The 26,158-nt window shown below is 39.4% G+C and overlaps 1 protein-coding gene across 3 annotated transcripts in view; it reads right to left on the reverse strand.

Moving 5' to 3' along the window:
- The window catches only part of RCAN2 (regulator of calcineurin 2), a 92,483-nt gene that overhangs the window by 23,224 nt on the left and 43,101 nt on the right, over positions 1 to 26,158 (reverse strand). Inside the window, exon 1 of one of the 3 annotated variants that reach the window (XM_014281831.3) lies at positions 20,214 to 20,505. The exons of the other annotated variants lie outside the window; for them this stretch is intronic. Within the exon in view, the coding sequence (XP_014137306.1) occupies positions 20,214 to 20,300 (87 nt within the window). The 5' untranslated portion in view covers positions 20,301 to 20,505. Of the gene's footprint in view, positions 1 to 20,213; positions 20,506 to 26,158 lie in introns of those variants that run through there. 3 annotated transcript variants of the gene reach the window in all.

Below are 26,158 nucleotides of genomic sequence, written 5' to 3' on the forward strand. Positions count from 1 at the left end.
AAGTAATGATCCTGAAACAATCTTCCAATTACAGCATCAGTGGCAAATGATTTTTTTTTTTTTTAAGACTGAATTTGGTTAGTTCATGACAGGGACTATGACAAAATATGGACACAACAAACAGTGTAAAACCCAACTGCCTGAATTAGCAAGTGAATTGGATTCTGACACAGTAAGTTGCTCTGATTTATTTCCAAACATTTCTTTCATGAATAACTCCACTGGTATTGTGTTCATTCAGGACAAAAGCCAAAGCCCAATTCAAATGGAAGTCTTTCCACAGACATCAGCAAGCTTTGGATTAGAGCCCTAGAACTCAGAACACAAATTAGGTTTTATTATTCAGTATGTTTACACTCATTATCAACCTTGTTACACGTTTGATTTAGGAGATAGCTATGATTTAAAACTTCAGTCTAATAATTTTTCCTAGAGTTTAGCAAGCAAATAAAGCAAGCATTTTTCCCATTTTAACTTCTCTTGTTCATTTATATAAAAGATAATCCAAGGACCTAACTGTATACAATAGGGAAACCAAGACATAATTTACAGTTATGAAATAATTTTCCTGAAATTACTTCTGTACTGGGTATAAATTTCCCTGTAAGAAATAAACTCATATCTCAGGGTAGAATGTTTTCTGTTTCCATGTAGCCATGCTGGTTGCAACACTGCACATCCGTCGTGCAGCACAAGAAACATGGAATTTGGTAGAAGATATGGAGACCGTGCACTGAAGTGTTTAATAACAAAAGCATTCTATCAACAGATTAATTCCCCATTTACAGCAAACAGGATGGACGTACTGGTTAATTCGAGGGGGAATAAAGGAGTCATTAATGTGGCGCACATTTTAAAAAATATATAATAATACAGAAGCCTAGAAAATATCAGATGGAAGTAATCTCAGGATTGGGGTACATCAATGCCACATGAAGGGTACTGTAGTGACTGAGTCTGGATTAAGGAAGATGGAGACAAGATGAAAGAGCAACAGAAGACCGCAAAGATGATCAGAGAAGTCGTGAGCCTGTCACAGTAACTAAGGTATGATGTATTTCCTGCTATATCCAAGTATAAGTAAATCACATCACAAATGATGTGAAGGGAAAAGGCTTATCTGAATTAAAATAACCAACAGCTTTGAAACGAAGTCTGCCCATTAAAAGATTTAGGCTCAAACTGAAGGGAGGGTATTTAGCACTAGACACATACAGTTTCAATTTCAATTCAGTTTCAATTGCCATTGGCCCAGAAGCAGCAAAAAGGCAAATTATTTTCATGAAAGGACAGGAAAGGTAGATTACAGGACTGCAGTATGCATTGCTGTAGTTGTGAAAGTAAAAAAAAAAAAAAAAAAAAGGAAAAGGGACCCCGATTTGTCTTATAAAAACTTTAAACAACTGGGTTCACCTCAAATGCTTTTAACAATTCATGTAATGAACCACAGAAAACAAGCAAGCTGCTCGATGTAACTCACTTGTGAGTCACTGGTCTCCAGGTCATAGCTTTTTTGTTTTACCTTCCTCTGGAGGCAGCTGTAGCCAAGAGTGTGACATCTTCCTACTTCTTCCTTATCAGTGGGACAAGTATTATTTCAGTAAAATCTTCAGACTGAATACTTCAGTCTGAATGTTTGTTTGCAGAAAGCTTCTTCTGTTATCAAAGGGAATCCCTCACCCAGTCCCACAGGTGGGAACAGCAATTAAAAAATGCAACAGAAAAACGTGTCCTTCCACCTTGCATTCGTCAGGGTACATTTTAAGATGGTAACATCTCTAAACGTGAGAAGTTTTATAAGGGCAAAAAACCCAGGGAACGCTGGGTATTTTGTCAGGTAACCAGAATTACAAAGCACTCTGCAGTAACTGCCTGGTTACCATACTGTCTAAAAGTGTGTTTCTCACCTTGGAACTCAGTGCAAACTTCTGCTCATCTCTTACTGAAGTTAGAGCACTGAGATAAGGCTGAAAAGAGCTTGGATTTGTTTATTTATATTAAACACAGCACTAATTTGCCTCGTCCAAATTTGCACAATTGTCTCAGTACATGAACAAATCAGCCCAGGTTTGCTACCCCAGTTCACGCTGTTTGTTGTTCTGTGCTTCGCTTTCTGTTGCTTTTGAGGGATGAAGGTCAGTTAAATTGTGAGCCAAAGATGAAATGAAGCAGTATAAGCCAAACTAAATTTTAAGATTGGACTTTGAGAAGAGCAGGTTAAAAAAATGCATTGAATCTTGCTCTCTCCAGTTAAATCAAGACCAATTTGTTTGCACTACTGCAATCCTGTTAATGCTATCAAGGGTGTCCTAATTAAGTTTCACAATGTAAAGAATAACATTTTGTATTCCCAACGAGATGCTAAGTGACCTTGTCGCTCTGCTCTTTGTAGTGAACACAAACACACTGGCCACACAAAGTGTCTGCACTCAGGCCTGGCCCATGGCTCACACTCACATACTGCCACGTTACCCTTACAGACAAGGGCTGTTTTGGAGCCATCTGCATAGAACTTTTAGATCCTGAAGGATTTTGCCTTCATTTTGTCCCAAAATCATTCTGACAGCAGAAATATTTGATATAATCCTTCCTGCTTAGGGACTCAGTGTCTTGTTCCAGAGATGCTGAGAAAGTCTAACAGACATTACACAATATGGTACAGACATTTGTAATTCATCTTCATTGTCTCACAAAAAACTGCGATGGCAAAAATAGGTAGTTAACTGGAAGAAGCTCAATAGTACCACCTCGCACCAGGACTGAGGTAGTAAGAGCCATCCCTCACTACCAGTCCTCCTGCATGAGGACAGTCCACCAAGGCATGATAACACTGCAACAGTACTGAAAGCCTCCTGGTAAACAAAGCGGGACAGACTTGCCTCTTGAAAAATCAACTGAACTAAATAAATCCATGTTCAGCTTCCAACCCATCAGCCCAACAAATCGTACAGAGATAATATCTGCCCCAAAGCTCAATGGAAACGGCATTCACATTTCAGAAGAGCTGACAAATGTCAGGGGCACAGAATTTTGCTGCGTTGCCTTTTCTGTTTTTAACCAGCTCACATCCCTGTTTACCTCAATGTGACGCACATTCCTCCTGCTTAGCTCCACTGATCTGGAAACCAAAGGCTCCTTCAAGATGAAATAAATTGTTCCTGTGGCAATGCCAAGGGGGTGATTTAATATAGTTTGGAGACTTCTCAATTCAATTTCACACCCAACGATTGAGCTAAAAGAAAAAAACACACTTTACATTTCTTCTTTATAGGAAGCACTGTTATTTTACTGTATCACCAGCAACAGCCTTTCTGAGCACTCCATACTTGCAGTATTCCAGGTCCAGATGCTGTATTAGCTCCCTGAAATGTTGGAAGTGCTCTTTCAAACCGGCTGGCCAAGTACACATGATAAGACTTCATCTATTTGCTTCACCCCAGTGCTAAGGAGAGTTCTGTGGAGACACCATTCTTTCTTCTCTGAGAAGCTATTTTTGATTCCTGTGCTGGCTACCATTTTGTGCAACATCACTCAATACTTTCTTTTTGTCCTCTTTTGCATCACATTTGGTAGTGGGGAAAAAAAAAAAAGGCAAGAACAGATTTGTGGAGGATTTCATGCAATTTCTGTCCTCCAAATAACAGCCTTACATTTTGGCTTGAGAATGATAAAAATAATGCTAATAACAGAGACATGAAGAAAATTGAGTCAGACCGTCCTAAAAAAATTGCTTTGTTTATTTTAAATTCAAACAATAACTGAGTAACATACGTAGTAAATTGCAAGAAGCTCAGCTGCATTGGATTTAAGAATGTATGTAGTGCAATACCAGCTACCAATTTTATCTTGTGGCTGCAAGAATTTAAGTCCAACAGTTAATTGGTAGCACAAGGAACAAATTACTATGTATATGCTTAGCCTGTTTCAATAATTTCTAAAGTTCATATTATCTTAATTTAGCAAACAAAACTATTGAAGAAAACCAACCTTAATTAGTTTTTACCAGTACCAGCCCAGAAAGCCAACCATACCCTAGGCCGCATCACCAGCAGCATGGCCAGCAGGTCAGGGAAGTGATTCTACCCCTCTACTCTGCTCTCGTGAGACCCCACCTGCAGTGCTGCATCCAGCTCTGGAGCACCCAACACAAAAACAACATGGACCTCCTCTTGGAACGAGTCCAGAGGAGGCCACAAAGATGGTCAGAGGGCTGGAGCCCCTCTGCTGTGGGGACAGGCTGAGAGAGCTGGGGTTGTTCAGCCTGGAGAAGAGAGGGCCCTGGGGAGACCTTGTTGCAGCCTGCCAGTCTCTAGAGGGGACCTACAGGAAAGCTGCAGAGGGACTTTTTACAAAGGCCTGTAGCAATGAGACAAGGACTAATGGCTTCAAACTGAAAAAGGGTAGTTTCAGACTACACATAAGGATCACATTTTTGATGACAAGTTTGGTAAGACACTGGCCCAGGCTGCCCGGAGCAGCTGTGGGTGCCCCATCCCTGGCAGTGCTGAAGGCCAGGCTGGACGGGGCTGGGGGCAACCTGGCCTAGAGGATAGGGGGGATGGAACTAGATGATCTTTAAGGTCCCTTCCAACCCAACCCATTCTGTGATTCTATCAGGAAGGGTGTTCCCATAGGAACAGACCTCTACAGCAAAACAGTTGGTGCTGAGGATTTTCTGGTAAGATGCCATGGACTGGATGACCATTAGCAATTTGAGCATATTAGGCACACTACTGGAGTTCATCATCTACATAATTTCATCTGAAAGGTATCCAGTTCATGAACCATTCTGTGATGTGAACAAAAAGCACAGTTAATGATGATCAACAATAAAGTTGTCTCATGAGAATCCCCATCTAGACTAAAAATCTAATGTAGGCACAAGCCAGTTATCTCTCCTAAGATTAGTCAGCTGGCACTCCTGGAAAAGCCAAAAAAAGCAAACCCAACACACACCACCACCCTCCCCCACAAAAAAACCCCAACCAAACAAACTGAAGTGCTAGGGACAATAATAAATAAGGCATGTAGTCAAACTTGTGCAGGAAACCAGGGTTTAAGTTATGCATTTATGAGAAGCTGTGTGAAAAGATACTAACTGTATAAATTTAGGGACTGTAAGAAAAGCAACATAAATAACCACCTTCTTATTACACTGTTTTTCATTGATCTTTGACAACTTCAGTTTCATCTCAACCCTTCTGATGTATCCCACACTCCTCTTCTGTGTGGTGACACTGAGGCAAAGACAGACTGGCTTATAGTCACAGTGCCCACTTACGGGCAACCATGGGAGCAGAACCAGTGCTCCCGTAACTCATCCAGAAGCATCTCACTTCTATAGATGTACAAAACCCCCATCAGAGCACCTATAAAGCTCGGCCTCTCAAAAATCTGTTACTGAGCCTGTTGAAGTGTCAAGGGACACCCTCTGTGGCTGTCAGAGATGCAGAATCAGGACCTCACTGAACAGAATGCTACACATGGGAATGAAATATACTAAAGAGAACACTAAGAGCTGAGAAACTTTGTTTTATTTATACTCTTGGAGCTATAATGTTGTAAAACAACCATAAAATGCATACTATTCATTCCCTGTCTCTGTCAATGCAGTTAAACTAGAAAAATAAACAAGAAAAGGCCATGGGACAATTTAAACAAATAAAATGCTTGCCTTGCCCATTGCTGATTTACTATTTTGCCTACAGTGATCAACATTTATAGTATTTCAGCTGTTTCTCATCACAGTCATTCAGAATGCTTTCTCCCTTCCCTCTCCACCATCAACTACAAACCGCACTAACATGACTAAAAATATAATTTCAACTTGTCTGGATTTAGAAAGGACACTGACAATTTTGAAAGTCGCTATTTAAGAGAATGGAATAGAACCTAGTCTCATGCTCCCCCATGAATGTTGTTTAACCGTTGAAAAAGTGTACAAGGGAAAACTGTTGACCCATCAATATACATCCTCAAAAAACTAGTAAAAAAACCTCTGCTGGAATGTAGTTTCAAATACAAAGGAAAACAGTCTACCCAGAGACAAAAATGTACAAATTTTCACTTGAGGTGTTAACCTTACTTTGCACCTCTGCACTGAAACATAAAACAAACAGCCTCTTCCTATCCTTTCTTGCCTTTCTCCCTGCCACTGCAGCCCACAATTAGTGGGCAGAATCTGCAGTACTGTGACCTGTCTCACTGTCTGACACTCTGGTTGTACTATTTGAGTGTTTCTTATTCTTGCCAGCCTGTCTCGACCATCTGTCATTCGCTGTCTTACACTTCATTTGCAAATTACTCAAGCAGGTCTGTTGTCTATACATTTGAACAGCTCCTAGCAGCTACAGCCTCTAAGACTAGAGTCTGTAGAATAAAGATACATCAAGGACAGTAATACACCATCTCCAGTTGAGCGACTAAATGGAGTCTGTAGCAAACCTACATAAACTACAGCATTTCAAGCTTAATGGTATATATATAAAAAGTATCTGATATAAACACGTAAGGAAGAGGTAAAAAGAAAACTATGAAAAAATCAACCTTGAGCTGGAAAAGAGCAAAGGCGGACACAGAGGAAACTTTCTGTCTACAAATGTGACCAAGACAAGGATATGGGAAACTCTTTCTAGGATCCACTTCAGACATACTCTGACCTAATACATCCAGCTCTGTGTACGTGATGCAATAGGTGTACACTGGTCACACACCAACACACTAACTGACACAATTCAAACAAATTTTACCTGATGGGCTACGTAAGAATATGAGAGTCCAGGGTCACATGAGAGATGCTTACACCACAGTGCAGCTTTCTGCATTTTTCACTTAGTTAATACAGCAAACTCCTGCACAGCTCGCTACACAATAGATTAGTATAGTTTTCTTAAAATATATTAACTTGTTCTAGTTCCTAATTTCACTCTAAAAATAGAGAGGTGGTCTAAGTGGGAAAAAAATGGACAATGGAAGAAGAAAATAAGGTGAAAAAAATAACCTTAAAACATAGCTCAGAAACTACGACATCCCTTTTAAATTGTCAGATTCAGAAAAAAATATGTTGAGTTACAGAAATCTCTTAAGTAAAATTATTTCCAGAAAAGGCTTTTACAATTCATGAAAGTCTCCTTCTGTAGCTTATCAGTGAAAATCCATCTTCACCATCAATTCTTTATGTATATTTTCTTTTTAACCTATTTCACGCTTTGTAGTCCTTCCTTCACTAATTGTTTATCAGAAAACGTTTGAGCTTGATGCATTTATTTGACGAAGTAAAAAAAGTCTTTTTTTATTATAACATAGGATATAGACTTTCCTTACAACAGGAATTGTGCTATGAAAAATGGGAAGACACCAGTGCGTGTGTGTGTGTGTGTGTGGCGTGTGTACGTATATATTTATGTATTAAAAAAGGTAACTACAGGTAACAGTCTGTTCCTCCTAACTTTACATGTCAAAGCTTCCATACACTAAAATTACATTTATGTATGCACTGAAAGAGGCAACTATAAAAGACTGCAAGTATATCATTCACCCACATACACTGATTTGGTCCCCTCAGAGGACCCTTAGATGAGCTATAATCTGCTGGGTATAATTGCTCTTAATGCTGTTATCACTCTGAAAAGTTTAGCTGTGGATTCAATTTTGCAGATCACGGCAGAAAATGGATGGAAAGTATCTGTATAAACAGAGATGATACACTCTTCCCTGCGTGCTGCCTCTGTAATGTCACTGTAACACTCATTTTAGCATTGTCCTACAAAAAACTGAAGAAACTTTCCAGTTTGATTAAACTTCAGTGAAAAAAAACACGTGCTTGAGATATTTTTACACTTAGAGAGGCTGCCTTCTACCCCATCAGAGGTCACAGCCTGTAGAGGACTCCAGGTTCCCAAGCTGCACAAATGCTGAAGTATCAAAGAAATGCCATACATGGTCCACCTGCCTAATTAAAAAAAAATGCAACAGCATATTTTCATTTCCAATATACATCACAATGCTTAATGAGCCTCTAGAACTTTATAGGGTTATAATACCTAATGAAATCAAGACTTGAGCACACGTCAGAAAATTGGGCTTGTGTAGGCCAAAAGAGAGGTTTTGGGTAGACTTGGTAAGCAGCTTCCCACCACCCAAGAAGGGGTTACTGAGATGACAGACTTAGGCCCTGTATCAGGTACAATAAGGGCTGAAAAAGAAGCAATGGTTTCTGTCTGCCTGAACAGCCTCTAGTACTGTCCACTACCGACAGGATATGGACAAGGGAATTTCAGTCTTACAGTGCTATAATTGTTTTATTAGGCAGATGGAAGAAACCCCAGGGTGAAAAAGCAAATATTCCTGACCAAACTGCTCCCATGTCATTTTTCAACCAACTGGATGATTTCCAGTTGGCACAGATTTTGTTTAGAAATAAGAATTGGAAAGTAGACTAATCCTATCTTACAGCTAAAAACAGCCCTGCTTTCCATCAAAATAATTTTCATTTCCTGATGTGAAAAATGTATCAGTAACAGCATGATATTAAAAGATACTGGACTGGCATTATGAAACTGAAGTCGCTCTTCATAAAAGCTAAGCTTGTATCCAGAGCAATCGGTAAGAAGGCAACAAGCCCAGTGACTGGCAAGCAGAGCGGTAACCAAATGCATATTTTATTCTTTTTATGAACAAGTCTTTTAAAAATAAGTAGGGCATATAAAAATAATTAGTATCCTGCAGAGTCCAGTTTCTTTCCCTGCGGCACTGTTTCACACTGTCTCTGTGTCAAAGAAAAGCACATGCCTTGCGAATACCATTATGGAAGTTTATAATGTATGCATCTGCAGAGCTGGAGACAAATGTGTAGACTCGAGGAGGTCAATCAATGAGATTTTCAAAGTGCTAAAGTTGGGTGCAAAGAGATTCTAAGTGACATGAGCAGACATGGGACTACCAGTTTTAGGGGAACTAGTCAGTCAAGAATAAAGGGAAGCAACTTGTTCACTACTGAGGTTACATCTTCAAATGTCTGGTCTCCCAGACCACTCAGCCTCATGTACGGAATATCCCTGCATCCAGCTGCAAATCACTACACTGCAGAAGCAGTATCAGCAGTAGCTTTAAGAACTTACACTTTTCAATTTCAATTGAAATTGAAAACTATGTACTTAATCAGTATGGGATAGTAGTATTTAATTAAGAAGGTCAAATTATCAACTAAAAGTGAACAAGGTCATCCTACAGGTCCCTCAACACAGTCCACAGATTCTCTCTAAGGGATACTCAAATCAGAAACACAGTAGATACGGACTTCCCATGTATAAACCTCAAATTTGATAGAAAACATTTAGGGGAGAATAAATCAGCAGTGGTTGAAAGCAAGGCTACCTTCCCATAGATAAGTGGTCTCAAAATAGAGTAGTTCAATATCTACCAATCTGCAGCTATTACCCACCACATACTTCATTTCACACACAACTGCACAGTCCTATTAATTATCGTTTTACTCTACTTACACCATCTACTTACTCCCAAAGTAAACTCTCCTAATGCGAGAGCTTTTCTTTATAAGTCTTAATGTCCATTTGCTCTGCTTCTGTTTCACTATAAAACTATACAAAGTAAAAACTACATAATACAGTTAAAGCTTAAGCAGAAATTCTAGCAAGCATCAAGCAAACAACATTCAAAAATATTCTGTATTGTTTTCTAGGATGCATTGAGTAATCAAGTGTTTGGGGACTGCTACTGTTTGTTAAGGAAATGTTTTTATTCAGCAATACTTTGTGACACCAAGCTCTTTCCCCTACGCCAAGAAATATCATTACCTTGGGAGTTAAAATTGTAGGAAGGTAGCTTAAATCACTAGTTTTTCAAGTCTCAGTCTAGTTATCGACTACAAAAAGCAAGAGATAAGGCATCTAAACATCTTTTCTCTTTATTCATTTATTTTAAAAATTCAGATGAAAATCCATCAACTTCCCAAACCTCTAAAACTTTAATACGCCAATAATTTGTTTAACATAAGCAGCATACTTATTATTGCTATGGCCCAGCATTTGGCTTTGCTCCCAGCTGCTGTGATTAATAAGAGGTTTTTTAGTTCAACGATTCTCAGATTATGGTTCAAGGACTAGCAGTTGCCTGCAGAAAGCTGGCTGGTCGCACAGCCCTGGAATTAATCTAATATAATCAGCTGTTTCTAAAGATAAAGGTACTACCTTTCACACTTCAGTAGTTTTCTTCTTAGGATCTGTAAACAAGATAGCAACATGAAATCTCATTTTTAGACAAAAAGATGTGCAACTGCAAAGTCCAGCCAGCCTGAAGAGACCAACGGTGGACCCGTAATAGCAAGCTTATTTAAACTGACCAGTAGCCACAGTGGCACAGAACCCGAACTAATAAACTGCCACTCAACAGAATTAATGTGCTCAAGAACACCACCACAACATCTACAACTCAAGAGCTTTGAGTCAGCTTGGCAACAGAGTCAGAAAGCGCCTGCTTCTTGCAAACCACTATCCAAGCACCAAGCGGGACTAGACTTTTATTCCACACATCCAGGCTCTGGAACAACTTCAAGAAGTGGAATAAGCCCCTCACACCAATATCTAGCTATAACAAAAGAGGGTAAACACTGTAGCAGCACTATCAGAAGGACTGCTATCCCGGCCTCGCTGCTAAGCTTCTAACGCTCTTGCAGCATTGCCACCTTCTCTCCAGTTGTCTGCATCTGCTATAGAGCACAGCGAAAACTAGCCATGGTAGCCCAGCACCCGTGTACTAAAGAGCGAAAGTGACGTGCCCTGTCTTCTGCACATCCAGAAATTACATACAGGGAATCGTATCATGGGCTGCATCACCAGCAGCATGGCCAGCAGGTCAGGGAAGTGATTCTACCCCTCTACTCTGCTCTCGTGAGACCCCACCTGCAGTGCTGCATCCAGCTCTGGAGCACCCAACACAAAAACAACATGGACCTCCTCTTGGAACGAGTCCAGAGGAGGCCACAAAGATGGTCAGAGGGCTGGAGCCCCTCTGCTGTGGGGACAGGCTGAGAGAGCTGGGGTTGTTCAGCCTGGAGAAGAGAGGGCTCTGGGGAGACCTTGTTGCAGCCTGCCAGTCTCTAGAGGGGGCCTACAGGAAAGCTGCAGAGGGACTTTTTACAAAGGCCTGTAGCAATGAGACAAGGACTAATGGCTTCAAACTGAAAGAGGGCAGATTTTTATTTAGATTAGGCAGACATTCTTTACTGTAAGGGTGCTGAGGCGCTGGCTCAGGCTGCCCAGAGCAGCTGTGGATGCCTCATCCCTGGCAGTGCTGAAGGCCAGGCTGGACGGGGCTGGGGGCAGCCTGGGCTGGGGGGAGGGGTCCCTGCCCATGGCAGGGGGACAGGAACTACACAGTCTTTAAGGTTGCTCCCAGCCCAAACCATTATGTGATTCTACATTTGTTTTAATTACAAAAGCATGATACTGTTACTTATTGCAATTCACTAGAACTTAAGAGATTTGCATCACACAACTGTTTAGACACAAGAATTTGTTTATATAGCTGTGCTTTTGATTTCCCTTCAGGTCTACTCCTTTGCACTGAATTTCATCCTGTTGCTTAATTAACAGTTGTTCAGAATTTTGACACTGCCCCACCAGCACAGTGCCAGCCACACATGTTAAGGTTTTTCTCTGTTGACTAGTGTCATTGCTCTCAACCTGGTTCCAGGAAGAAACATGTGAGCTTATCTACTTAAATGCCCTCACGATTTGAGAATGAACCACTTCTGTTTTAGACATTTTTAAAACAACTATACACCCACCTTACAGAAATTGTATTTAAACTGTAGATCACTTATGAAAATTACTTGAACAGTGTGAAAGCTTTGGTCAAAATATCTACCTTCCATATCTCCTTTATCCCACTTACTCAGTTGCCCTGACAAACAAGGCAGGCATATTGATTTGACATGATTTGCCCTAGACAACCCGGCTAATCACTTCCAAAGTACTTACAAACTTATTTCCAAAATTCAAGCTAGATTCAAATATCTGTAATTATCCAGGCCTTTCTCCCCCCCCCCCCCCCCTCCTTTTAAACACAAATGCATTTTCTTTCCATCTCCCATCCTCAGAAGCCTCTCTGTAACCTATGAATTCTCAAAGATAATTTCAAATAGTGGAAAGATTATTTCAACTATATCCTATAGCGTTCTTTGGTAGATTTTATCAGGTCCTGTATGCTTCAACAACTGTCTTACCTCTGTATTTTTAGCAGTTCTTCTCTGCTCTGGCCACTGCTAGGGTTGTTTTTCTCTATTCATTTAGCTGATTATCTGTCAGGCACTTTATGTAACACACATGAAATCAGTCAAACCATAACCCTCCCCACACTGTTTGTTACGTATGCATCTTGCTGTTTAATGGATTTGCACATTGTCTTCCTCTTTTTATGCATCAAAAGACTTTCCTTGTTCTTACTTAAATCCTCTGCTAATTGAAATTCATTTTGTGATTTTGCACATTTGGTTTTCACTTTATATATAAATCCTTAAAACACTGTAAAGCAAAAGGAGTATCTGATCTAGACATAACAGTCTCTTAATGCATGTCCCATCTGTCCTTTGCATCAGGAGAGATAATCTCCATTATGCATTCAAAAGTGCCTCCTTAACTGCTAATTCTCATGTATTTCTTGGTCTCAGATAATCTTCTTAGGAGACACTACTTACCAGCTCTATAAGGTTGCTGAAAATGACTTTTTAAAAAAAAATTTCCCTGTTCATCTGATCTCAGAGTTAATTTCAAAAGCTTACTTCAAAATATCTTTTACCAAAAGTACTTGCCATTATTAACTTCTTCATTAAATTTACCTATGTCCATTTGCTGAAAGAAGTGTGCCCAGAACATTCTCATAATTTGATGCATCACATCTTGCTGTATCACTTACTGTTTGGATACCTTCAACAATTTAGAAATTATTGTGGTTTTTTTTTCTAGTATGACCTACCATACTGGACAAAAACAACAAGGGAAAACACACAATTCCTTCTTGCATTCCAAGAGGATGAAGCAGAAAGGAAGGCAGAGAAGGTAGGAATAATATATATTAAAAGAGAAAAGTTTTTTGAGAGGGTAGGGTTTACAAAATATTGTCTGTCTCACACATGCATCTGTAGCTTTATCTAGTCACATTCAATCATTGAATTCCCTGTAAAACACTTAACAACAAAGAATTTTGAGGAGGGAGTTGAAAGGAGAGCGGCAGAAGCCCAGAGTAAGTTCACAAAGGCATTTTGTTACCTGGAGGTGGAATGGAAGCCTGTGGAAGATGCTTTCAGGAAAGTAGAAAGCTGTCAAGATTAATTTACCTAAGGGTTCAACGATGCTAATACCTGCTTGGTGCAAGCTCTGTCACAAAGTCCTTTTTTTTGATCATTACTGGGTTTTTCCAGCATCTTGTGTCAGCTTCTGCTCTCAATGTCCTTAAATCATTTCACTGCACCATGAGAAGTCAAAGTCATCTGTTCGCAGCTTGATCTTCCATTGAGTATTCTTGTTTTCCTCAGTTCTCCCTCCACCCTAACTTCTCTGCCACTGTCACCCATTCAATCAGAAGGCCTGACACAACCTACCTACCTCCCTGCCCCAGCCTCCACAAGAGTTTTCTCCATTCTTGGTCTTGCACCAAAGCTGCACTTCTGATGGAAAAAAAAACAACGCTCTGTCATCATACTGACTTCCATTCACTGAAATCCTATGCTCTCCTTCCTCATTTCAGACACCTTTTTGAATAACAAACGGCTTTCCTCCTCCCTCAGATTAAAGCCACAGCTCAGAGGACTTCCCCATATGACCTGCTCCTTAGAGAAACTTGCTTCTCTTAAATAAATGTTCCTTTTTGAGGGAGAAAGGCCATTTCTGATGGTGGGTTGTTTTGGAGTTTGATTTTTTTTATCAGCACTAGCAAATAAAATAATAAACCCCTCAAAAAAAAACAAGTAAAAAGGACCCAACCACACCAAACCAACAGCTACAGAGAAATGGTGGTCAAAACAAATTTGCCAGTATGGTTTTAATTATTTAGACAATGAAAAAGTTTGTATTCTTATTGATTTAGTTATTGGTTTTCTCTGAGAAACATGGAAAAATATCCAAAACTGAATGAACCTTGTCATCAGGCAAGAGAATTCAGAGCAAAGGATGATGAAACTTGAGGTTGATAAACTTGGAGTATGACTTGTACAGCAAATGAAACAATCTTATTTCCTCCATAAATGGAGTTTCATTTCTTGAGAGGGTTAGTAGTTCTTTTACCGTGATTTGTTCATCTGCCTGCACATCAGCACATCTGACCTACATGAATAAAAGGACAAATGAGACTTCTGCAATGTTATTACCATTTCTCTAGCCATGACACGGGTATAACACAGCAGAACTCACACTGCATGATTCAGCTATCTGAATGCCTCCACCTTTTATGGCCAACGTATCAAGATTACTCACTGCAATATATGAAGCAGACAGATACTTTCACAAGTGACAAATTGAGCTGAAGAAATTACTGTGTACAGCTGCCTGCTGATACTGCTCCGAGCACAACAGGTTCATTGTATTTCTCAGCTCAGTGACTATTATTTCAACAGATAGGACGATCTGGTGCTGCAAAACTGGATGTTCTTCCATGCTGCAGTAGATTTATCCTGCTAAATATGAAGCCAACCTGCAAGATAAGCCCCTCTCTCTGTCCAAATGCTTCCAGAATCTCAGGTGGCTTCTGCAAGGTAGCAAAGTTTGGGCTAATTCCAAAATAATTTAAAAAAAAAAAAAAAAAAAAAAAGGTACTAGCAACCAAGCAAAGCTCTTTGCTCTCTAGAAAACGTCTAGGGTTCAAACAGCATTTGAGACCAAACATCTACACAACCTGATTATTAAAGAAAAGAATTATTAATTATACTAGATCTGATACATTCCAATCCAGTTTCCTAATCAGAAAACTTATTTCCTGGTTTCTTAGTTCTCCATCTGCAAATGAGAATGCTTGGAACTTCTTCTCTATAACACTACTTTCAAGTTTTTCAGCAATGCCAGGAGTACAGAACAGACACACCGCCATGGAGATGCTGCTGCAGCACCCAGCTCAGCAGAGGCCCATCCAGCTGGTTTCCCATTGCAGTTTGCTGTGCAGGCATCCTGCAAGGGCAGCAGGGCTGTTTAGTCCCCTGTTACAACCAAAGGCTTCTCCTTGATTCAGCACCAACAGAAATTCCAACTGCGGGCAGTTAAATGCATCACAAGAACACTGATGCTGTGAGAAGGTGATCTATGCTGTCCGGAACTAACATGAACAGAGCAGAAATCAATGTTAATTCTAGATGGAAATCACAGGCTGGAGCCAAACTTGATGAATGCATGTGTATTTTAGAAGCATTGTCAATGAGAAAAAAAGGGGAGAAATTTACTATTTGCCCAGAAGATATTAAATACGTAATATCATATAGTGCAGAGGGCAGCTAAGCCGTCATGCTTCAAGGTAGCAGCAATCAAGGCTCACCTGTATGATCTATACCGAAGAAAAGTGTCAAGACTCAACACTAGGAAGTCAATAAATACAGTTACTTCAAGGAGAGTTAGACAGTACAGTCTCAGCAGTCTCCCATGGGAAAAAATTAATTCTGTTGACATTTAGAAGAAGTTGTTTATTGACACGAAGCCATATTAATGGGGGAAATTTTCAAGAAAAGCCCACACGCACAGTCCTGGCACCACTATCAATAGTGGATGGAAAACACAAAATCCAGCAGCAACCGAGGCTTAGCTTGGACAGTTTCTGGATCCTGGCAGCCTGTGTGTTAGTGATGTGTTTGATAAACAGTAATAGTCTTCTTGTTCAGCATCTCTTTGCCATGACTCTAATGTTAGAGCACTTAAACTTTAAACCACAGAACATCTTTGTGGATGCCACTTTTACAAACAGATAATTGAAGCAGAGAGTTTAAAACACAAGAACCTAGTATGATTTCACCCTCTAGAACTCAGAAGTTTAGATATGATGTTAGACTGCTAAATCTCTCAAAGGCAACTACAGGGCAATGACTGATCTCCAAACCATCCATCTCAAACAACCAGTATTAGCAGTGTGTTCACTGGAGCATCTGAACTGAATAATGATTTACAGATTGACAGATCCTGCTCCAATGGGGATTAATCCCCCAAAGCAATACGGTCCAAACAGTGAAACTATTTCTGCTGTTTCCCTTCACTGCCTGGCTCACGTCCATATTGGTTTTCCCTGCATTAAGATAATGGTCCTATCCACATTACTTTACATTACTGTCTTCAGATACAAATTCAATCAGTCTGTACCATTAGTATTTCTTCTGTTACAGCACTGCCTCGTTGTCCCAATCATTGCTTGTTGCCTAGCAGAACGGCGCATGTGAACATAACTGAAGAGAGCACATGAAGAATTAATGATACAGGAATATCTTGCTTAGAGTAAGAAGTATGAGTTTGAATTCTTCCACTATTTCAGTGATGTCTGGAATGTCTCTATTAGAAATAAACAAGATATTCATTAACTAATTGCTTATGTAACGAACATCATTACATAAAATCATCATCTAGAGGCACTGAAACAAGAATTTTTATTATCCAGGTGAACTTCAAAGCAGAACTGTACTTGGTGATTTCTACGGTCGCCTTCTCAACTTTACTAGTTCCTGATATACAGGCACTGTACAGTTAGTAGCGTGTTGATTACCCTCACCCAATTTTGGGGTTATAAGACAATTCAAAGCAGCAGCTGATCAAAATGGAAAGGCCTGTTGGATGGGTTCGTGGATGGTAAACCAATGGTGTCAGTGCTGTGGGCCTGCTGCCAGTTTCAGGGCATTCATACAAGCCTCTGTTTATTGAAAGGATGAGCCACTCCAAATGCTGGAACTAAAAAGCTTTGCCTTCAGTACTAAGTAATTGCTCTCCTGTTCCAGAGGCCAAATGGAAAAAGAGTATTTCCGAGCCTGTGTGCCAGATGCTAAGAGCATAATGCCTACAGAATAAGGTCACTTCCATAGGTGAAAAAGCAGCGATAAGCTAAGCAGCTCGCTCCACTTCAAGCCTTGTGCCCAGTACCAGACATTACCTCTCCATGTAAGAATTCCCCAGCATTGAAGGGCCACTGCTCTTGAAAAGCGGCAATTCCAAGGAGTCACCACTGCCACCTGAAGCGAGGGCTCCTGCTCTACAAGCTCTTATCGAGCTCTTCCACTGCAGCCCGGCGAACAGGGCAGCTCCTGCCCACCCCCTCTTCAGCCCGCTAGCTGCAGCCAGCCTCCCAGGTGCGCCCACCCCACACACTGCAAGCGGGACAACCATGGCTCCGTCCAGCCAGCACCCTCCTCCAAAGCCTTGCTTCAGTTCTAAACCTAAATCGAAAGAAAGCAAGCTCTGCTGCACACGTATCCTAAAAACCAAACCACAATCCTTGCTGACATTAGAGAACTACTTCTACAGGATTAATAGCTCATCATGGCAAATCTCAACAAGCATCACATGTATCAAAAAATCTTTAATATGTCTGTTCTACCACTGAAGGAACATTCCCTTCCCATAGCCAGAAGGTTCCCTACAAAAAACCCCTTTCCCCTATGGCAAAAGCTCTATAGCAGAAGAAAACTGAAAGAACCATAGCCTAGACTTCAGTCTTCAATACTGCTTGTGCCTTCCAGCTGACTTGCAGAAGGGCCAGGCAAAGGGGTACTCATGGCAGAACAGAGGAGGAGATGAAGGCAGGATTTCTGTGCTTGATTTTCATAGAATCACAGAATGGTTTGGACTGAAGGAACCTTTAAAGATCACCTAGCTCCATGCCCCTGCCATGAGCAGGGCCTTCTTCCACTAGACCAGGTTGCTCAAAGCCACATCCAGCCTGGCCTTGAACAAGGCCAGGGATGGGGCATCCAAAATTTTCCCTTTTGCTCTTTTACTTCACCTTCCACACCCATCTCTACTCAGAAACAGTCTCCTTCCTTTTTAACCCTAAAGCTTGATGTTCCTGTCATCTGATCAAAGTCAACATAAACATTTTTTTGTTGACTGTGACCACACTGTCTACAAAAGAACCCACCTTGAAGTGAACCCCTTTTGCAGACTAAAAACCATTTTTTATTTTTTTCTTTGCAATTCCTCTGGGAGTGAGCAAAGAACAGTAAGTCTCTCCATCTTTACAATAGCTATTGTAAATATTGTAAATAAGTAGTGCTGAAAGTTTCACAAAGAGGGTGCCTACAATGTAGCCTGCTGTGTAGAGAGAGAATCAGCACAGAGCTGGCTAGGCTGGAGCCCTGGAAGCAGCCTAGCTGCAGCAGTGCTGCGTACAGCCTCCAACAACCCAGTTTGTTGACAACTAAGTGAAAATTAGTCTGCAGTGAGCTGTGTGTCACTGAGAACAGACTGCTTCTAGCATCTAAACCAGACAACTTCAAAGTAGACTCACTGTTTCTAAGCTGCAGTGCAGTCTGCAGTGCAGTCTCCATTGTAAATATACCCAAAGTCTTTGCACTCAACATTTTAATTCAGACATCAGGGAAAAAAAAGGGGGGGTGGGGTGGGGGGAGAAGGCAATTTTAACCAAAGCAAACAAAATACAAAAAGTCAAAGTCACATAAAAGGAATTACAATTCCTGTAATGTCTCTGTAACCCTTCTGGTCTCTTTTAGCCCATGTTCCTGGGCCACGCTTGCCAGACACTGCAGCTTAAAATCCGGCTAATTAAGTCTTACCGAAGTCAATGTAAAGCTCACTGCTAATTTTATGGAAGCCAGAATTCTGCTTTTTCATTGCTACTGTCATATAAATAAGGGTACAAGAAGATCACTATAACTTTAATTGTCTTACGTTGAACATGGACCAGACACTAAAAGACATTTCCAGGTACAAGCTCATAGCAAATATCCTAAATTATGAATAATAAAGATATGTTCTTGAGTGAAAAAGAAGAAAAATAAGGAATAAGCAGATGAACATTTCACTACTTCAAAGCATTACAGGAAACATGTACCAATGCAGGTGATACTGCTCACCTGAACTATTCCTCTGAATCACTCACTATATAATTTCTAAATACAGTATTAAACTGTTAAGAAAAAGCTTCTTAAATTAAGAAGAACCTCTTGCTGGCAACACAAAAGCACCTGTACAAAGTATACATATCACTTGGTAACAAACTAACAGGGAAATAAAAATCACAATAACCACTTGCAAATGAAAGTGGTTTTATTTCCAGATATTTCTATGGGCTTCAATGTTTGACTCAGAATTAAACAGAACAGAGGTTGAAAATTTGACCTCCAATTTGTAAATCTTTTTTTTTCCTGTTCCATTCCTTCAATGCTAAGAACAATCAGATCAGAAACTGGTGTTGTCTATATCTCTGTCCTTCAAATAAACTGCTGAATATCACTGTATTACGCCTATAAGCTTTCTCAGATGATCTGTGAAAAGCATACTTAACATTCTTCTTTCAAACTTAATTCACAGTGATTTTCTTGCAGTAATATGAGAATAAATTAAAAAGTTAATTGATTTCAACAGTAAACAATTACACACAATGACTTTTCTACAGCAGTTAAGAGACTGAGTCCAGCATATCAAGGCTTAAATTTGAGCATTGTTTTTGAGATATTCATATGATATGCAAGATACACAACTTTTTGTATTGTTATATTGCAGATGCACTAAAATACTTGCTACAACCCTTAATCCTCTTCACAAAAAAATTTATACTTTTATACGTGATTTGGAACTGAAGAAAAGAAACAGCTTCTGTTCAAATGAGTAAGAATATCTGAAGATTATCAACATCAATAAATAACATTTATGGCAAGGCTGGTCTAAAAAGTGACACTGGACTAAAAATATCTCAACAAAATTAACAATGAATGATTTGTTATGAATATGAAACATGTATATGCACAGATGTCAGTTATATAACCCATTTCTTATATCATTAAAGCGTAAACACCAGCCTATTCTTTCAGCTTATCAAAACACAGTAAAAAGCAGGCATATTTCTCTCCCTTAATTAACAGATCTTTTTAACTGCATATATTTTACTATTGCAGCAGAATCTCATCTGCCTCCTTATTCTGAATTGCTACATAGAAATGCCTATTGCTCCCAAAGGCTTTTCTAAGAAGTATCTGTAACAAAAGAATTGAAGGTGCATACCTTAATCTCTTGGTTGGCAAAAATCTCCACATCAACCCCACAGGCAACCAAAGTGGAGACATCACAGTCCATGCTAGGGGCTGGCATCCCCCTGTTTTCTACACAGAGTTAGGCAACCTCTGAGTAACAAATGATTGAAAGAAAAAAAAAAATAATCTTCAATTCAGTATTGCAACTGAACAGTCCAAAATTCTGGTTCAATGCTGACAGTAACTGCTAGCTTCCGACACAAGCTCTTTGCACTTAACTGAGTTGCTCCTTGCCTTTCCCTCGTACACCCACCAACTGAGCAGGCACAGCATAGTAACAGCGCTATTTCATCTCTCATGGCAATGACATCACCACAAAGACTGACATAAGCTAAATCTATTTTTTCAACCCTTTTATCTCTAGGCAGCACAGTGGATCAAATTGAACATGATTATGTGCTAAATCTGAACTCCGACTAAATCAATTCAAGCAGTATTCACTGGCAACTGAGTCATAGCTGTTGTTTCAGCTGAGTGCTTATGTTGGCAAAAAAGATCACCTGACACTGAAAGCTCCACTCCGAGTGTAAATTAACCCAGCGTTTAAAGTCACTAAGCTCAAGGTAATGCTCATTACTTTATTACACTTTAAAATCCACAGCAGAGCAATAATGAAAGAAAAAATCCAAAAACAATTAAAACCTCAGCATTCTGCTTTTAATAGCTCTAAGTCTTCTTTTTTAATAAAGCATGCTATATAACCTCGCACATGAGATTAGAGAATACATAGTCCTATCATCAGGAGTGATCAACATACTGCAGATTTGATCCCAGTACTTAGACATACAAGGTGCACCGTGACACATCTTCAGCAGCATGCCTGCGTGTGATGTGGAAGTCAATACCCCTTCAAAGAACAGAACACACAAATTTGCCTTGAAATGAGGACCTCACACTAGGCAACCTTTATACCATCTGCTTTTAGGGTTACTCCTTCACAAATGCAACGGTAAAGAAACAGACTTAAGTGAAGGTGTTTTACACCTGCTGACTCAGTAGTCTGTTGATTCTTTACAAATTTATTTTTAATGATAGAAATGAAATATCTACAAATTTGGGACTTCTAAAGTTGATCTTTATCTCAGACTTGCACCATTATTTTTCCTCTGATGTTTCATTCTTGTGATCCATAATTTAATTTCAATTGTCATAGGCCTAGAGATGACATTTATGGGTAAATCAGATTAACAGGTAGAATTAAAACATTTAATTATGAATATAAACCTTGCAGAAGCATACAGCTCAATGTCAGAGACTGTTCTGCTTAGCTCTGCTTCGTTGACAGATAATGTAGCTTGTACTACACTCTGTGATGCTGCCCAATTTGCTACTGGCATTTGAACTAGGTTGTCTGAAACTCCCAGACATGTATGCTGACCTGTGGTCAGTGTGGGCTGTGGACTACTACACTTTTAATGAAATTTAATATGAAGACGCCTGGGGAAAATACATCCTTGCACCAAACAGACACCTAATGGCAAAAGCAGCTTCAGACCAGACTCAAACCACCCAGCTTCCCATTTTACTCTCACCAGCACTGCACATTTATTAAGCACAGGGAATTCCAGATTAGCTGATGACAGAAAAATCTCCACAGAGTAATTTGTTCTTTACCGCTGCGAGCTGGCAGTAAGGTTAGATGCTGATACAGAAAAGCTGAATTATCAAACCATTCTTTTCCAAGTTCTATTAAATTATTTGCCCACTTTTTAACTTGTATTTATAGTAGCCCCCTCAGCAGTAATCACAAACTGAGATCCAGAACCAGGACAAAAACTTATCCCAGCACTAAAGATTTTACAAAACAAGACTATACTGCAAGACTATACCGATCAACAGAAATGGATAGGTTAGTACAAAGCAGCAAATGAATCAATATAATTTATTATGATAATCAATCGTTTTGTACACCAGTCAATCACCAACAAGTTTTTTTTCAAAACCTTAAGAAAACACTTTTTAGAAAAGCTAATGTTTTTGTGAATGTTTAGAGGAACTTTTATTCATGCATTTGAATATCACACAGATGTAGTCTCATAGAGAAAAGCCATAAACATGCCTGACTGAAGTTCTAAGCAGGCAGCAATGGAAAAATCATGTCATGAGAAAACTGAGAAGTTTGTAAGTGGTTCTCAAAGAGCTGGAAGGAAACACTGAAAGCAAAGACGAGTCACGTATATCTGAGCCTAATGAAAGTTTTAGCAGTAATGGACCAACAGAACAAAAAAACATAACAAACATTTGAAAAAGGAAAAGATAAAGATTTAAATGATGCTGATCACTAAGGTCTAGAAAAACATCTGAAGTGAAAGTGATGCCTGGCCTGAATGTGGTTTCATAGCAGTGACAGAAAAAAGGTCTTACGATACAGTGCTACACTGGATAGTTCCATAATTCCTTTCCTTTTTTCATCTTTAAAACTGCCACCTATCAATTCAGTAGCCCATCTCCTTAATCTTCTTACAAAAACTGGTACATGGTGTATGAACTGACATGTTCCATTTCATGATTATTCTTGCACTTCTACTGTTAATCTACTTTCAAAACAGAAACACTGCAATTTTTTCACTCCATCCGAATAAGGAAACCATACTGGTATCACAATTAGTTTAATTTCTTGTTTCTTCTTGTCTATTCCTAAGCATAACCTATTTTTTTCCCCTTAAAAACCCCTCTAGCTCACTAGGGCATTTTACTGAGCTCTTTACAGAGAAAAACCTATTTGGTTTTGCTTCTCAAAAACAAAGATTACCCAATCTTGGCCAATCTTGTGTTCTGGATTTGTACAGTGCCTGGGATAACCAATCCTAGTCTACAACCCTTTACTCCCATGTGTGGAATGTTTGTTTTTCTATGGTGCTACCATAGCTACAGCTATGTCTCAGTTTAATACACATAAGTAATACCACAGATTTAAGACTGTTCAAGATCAACTGTCATTAGAACAACTTGTGCAAAATCTTAACCCTCCTTTTGCAAGCAAACTATTACTGACTTAGCCTTAGTGAAACTTCTCTGTATGTGGACCTGAGAGTAACATCAGCCACAGTGTAAACAAAAGCAGCAGCTAAATTCAGAAGCAAGTGTGACATTTTTTGCTCACTGGATGAAGCTTGTGCTCATTATTACTAGTAATAGAGGGGTTATTTCTATAGGAGCTCTGCTTGCAGGTGTAAACCAAATTAAGGTGCTGTACAAATCCAGAACAATAAAAAGAAACCCTACATCAATGACCCTTTGATACTTGAATGGAAGACCATAAATAGATTCATATTATCTCTCACTCAAATGTTTTTAATGATGTGAGTCTTTACCAATCTCATTTAGCCTATTACACAAGTCAAAGGTATTTAAAGCAAGCTCCCTTATATACCTGTTACTAGGAACATACTTCTACAAATGCTACTGTCTTTTAGCAGAATTATAAAAGATAAAAACATTTAACAACCCATAGAAATTTATGTAAGAGATGTGGAAAAAAGCCCAGAAAAACGACAGTTCTTCCAGTTTCTCTCTCTGCAGCAGACGGTAAGAAAGGCCAACCAGATACATTCTTCAGGAGCAAAGTTTGCTCCTTCAAAGAGGTCTTTCATACAGACATTAAAAGAAAGTAGACTACTGAAGACTAAGTTGGGTTCAGCTCAGCCAAAGGAAAAAGAACATGCATAACTATTTCTTTTCTTTTGACAGTAAGCTTCAACTTATGCTGAAGTAAACTGTCCCCAAAAAGAATGGAAGTAACAGATAAATCCAGCCAGAGGAACACACCACCACTACATCAGACCATGGGAATTTGGGTCAAGAATTGGGAACTGAGGGGAGGAGTTATCCCCGTCTCTAAATGCACTGCAGTTTATGCTCTGTATATATGGAAGGGCAAAAGGTTAGCATTTTCAGGACACAGCTCAGAGAGAGATATCTGAGGTTAAGGGAGATGTGACAGCAAATGGGATAAAATATATTATGATTTGCTGCTATAAGCTAGCATCACAGTGCTAGAGGAATTCACGGTTACCTGGAAATAATATTCCCACTCTTAATTCCCCAACCAAATGGCCATCAAATGTTACTCTGTTATTATGCCCCTTTTAACAATGTTGTGAGGATTTTAACTCTTGATACATACGCCCTTCTTAGTACATGAAAAAGCCTGAGACTCCATTAATGTCCATTAGCAAACTTATCCAAAAACAGAGTTAACAGCTGAAACAGGAGTATGTTAAGCAAGAGGAAGCCTATCTGCACCGACTTCCTCTTTCCTAGATTCTAGATTTCCATCAAAAATTCATGAATGTTCAGAGACTATGGAACACAGCAGTATCAAAGATGTAAAATAGAGCAACTAGCTCATTTTTGAATCCCCAAAGGTGATAAATGGATTGTATGTCAAATAAACCATCTTTTAGAAAGAAAATGTAACTGTCATTTACAATAAATAAGGAACAACAAACTATCCAACAGCTGCAAAACCACTGATTTTTCCAGGATGAGTTTGACCCCCAAGTTAAAGTTTCTACATATTCTAAATTGTTAACACCTGTAGCTAAAAAAAAGACTCCAATTCATCCCTTCTTATAACAAATAATCACTCCTATGGTTTGAAAATTTTTAAAGACAGAGAATTTTGGCCAGAGGAAAAAAGAGAGAACAGAGGTTTAATTAAAATTAGAGTAACTCTAAATCAGTACATTACTCATACATATAGAAACTCTAGAGCTTGGAAAATCCCTAGCTGAACCATGCCTTGGCGGGCCTTGATTTTTGGAGAGGTAACTTTTCTGTATTGTAAGTGGTATTTTGCTTTTTTGTAGGTAATAACTTCCTATCAGTCACACTTACAGACCTCAGAATCTCAGGGTCCAAGTGTCAGAAAATAAAACAGATAATAAACATTATGAAGGATTTCTCCTTCCTTTAATAAGGATAATACCAAGCAACTCAAAGTTCCACATATGATAATGTGAGAATACTTCAGGGGATGAATAAATGACTGTGTCATTTAGCTACATACAAGTTTCAACTCTACGTCAGAATTGTTCAATTACTTTTAACATGGCAGCACTGTTCATAGTCCTTAAGCTTCAATGTGTGAGGAAGCGGGGTGGTGTGAAGGGGTGGAAATCAGTGCATGTGTTTTCTGTCTACTGGAAATGGTTACAAATCCTTCTCTGTGCCAGATCCACACAAAGTAAGAACTGTTACGGTTCCAGACTACAGAACCCCCTCATAAAACAAACTGACGTGGTTCAGAAGTCAGGATGTCCTTGATTCATTTGGTGAACAGATGGCCACCCATAGAATACATAACACACACATGAATCCCTGATAACAAAAGAGGATCATAACCCTGTAGTGTAAGCTAAATTTATTTGCAGTCTGTCTACATAGTATCACAGATAAATTGCATAGGTTTCAGCTTTAAATTTAAGAGAAATAAACTTAGATCTCCACACCCTGGTATATACATTGCCATTGTAGGCAACAGATTTGGTACTCGGTTTTAGTGCTTCAGCATGGATAGCTAGTGCAATGTCAGATGCCTTAGGGTATCCAGGACATGCACAGGGTTGACAAATGTGATAAAGGACTTCTGGAAGACCCTTCTCTTCTGAACCATCAGCCAAAGGCCCCAAAACATTCTTTAAAATATTTAAATTAGCACTAAGTACCTGCATTTGGGCAACTGAAAGCTTCATATTCAATACACCCAATGGACTCTAGAGTGGGATTTTGCCAACCATTCGCTTCTTGTGTAGTTTAGGATGGTCTGAATTGCTCTCTAACCTCCACTGACTACTAACTAGATTTCCAGCAACTACTGCAAAAACTTAAACATACACTGCATATGCACTGTATGTTTAAGGTGATGTTTAAATTTAAAGTGTTGAACTGAATTCTACACATTACCACTGTGCC

Source organism: Falco cherrug, chromosome 6 (genome assembly GCF_023634085.1).
Source record: "Falco cherrug isolate bFalChe1 chromosome 6, bFalChe1.pri, whole genome shotgun sequence".
Lineage (NCBI taxonomy): Eukaryota > Metazoa > Chordata > Aves > Falconiformes > Falconidae > Falco > Falco cherrug.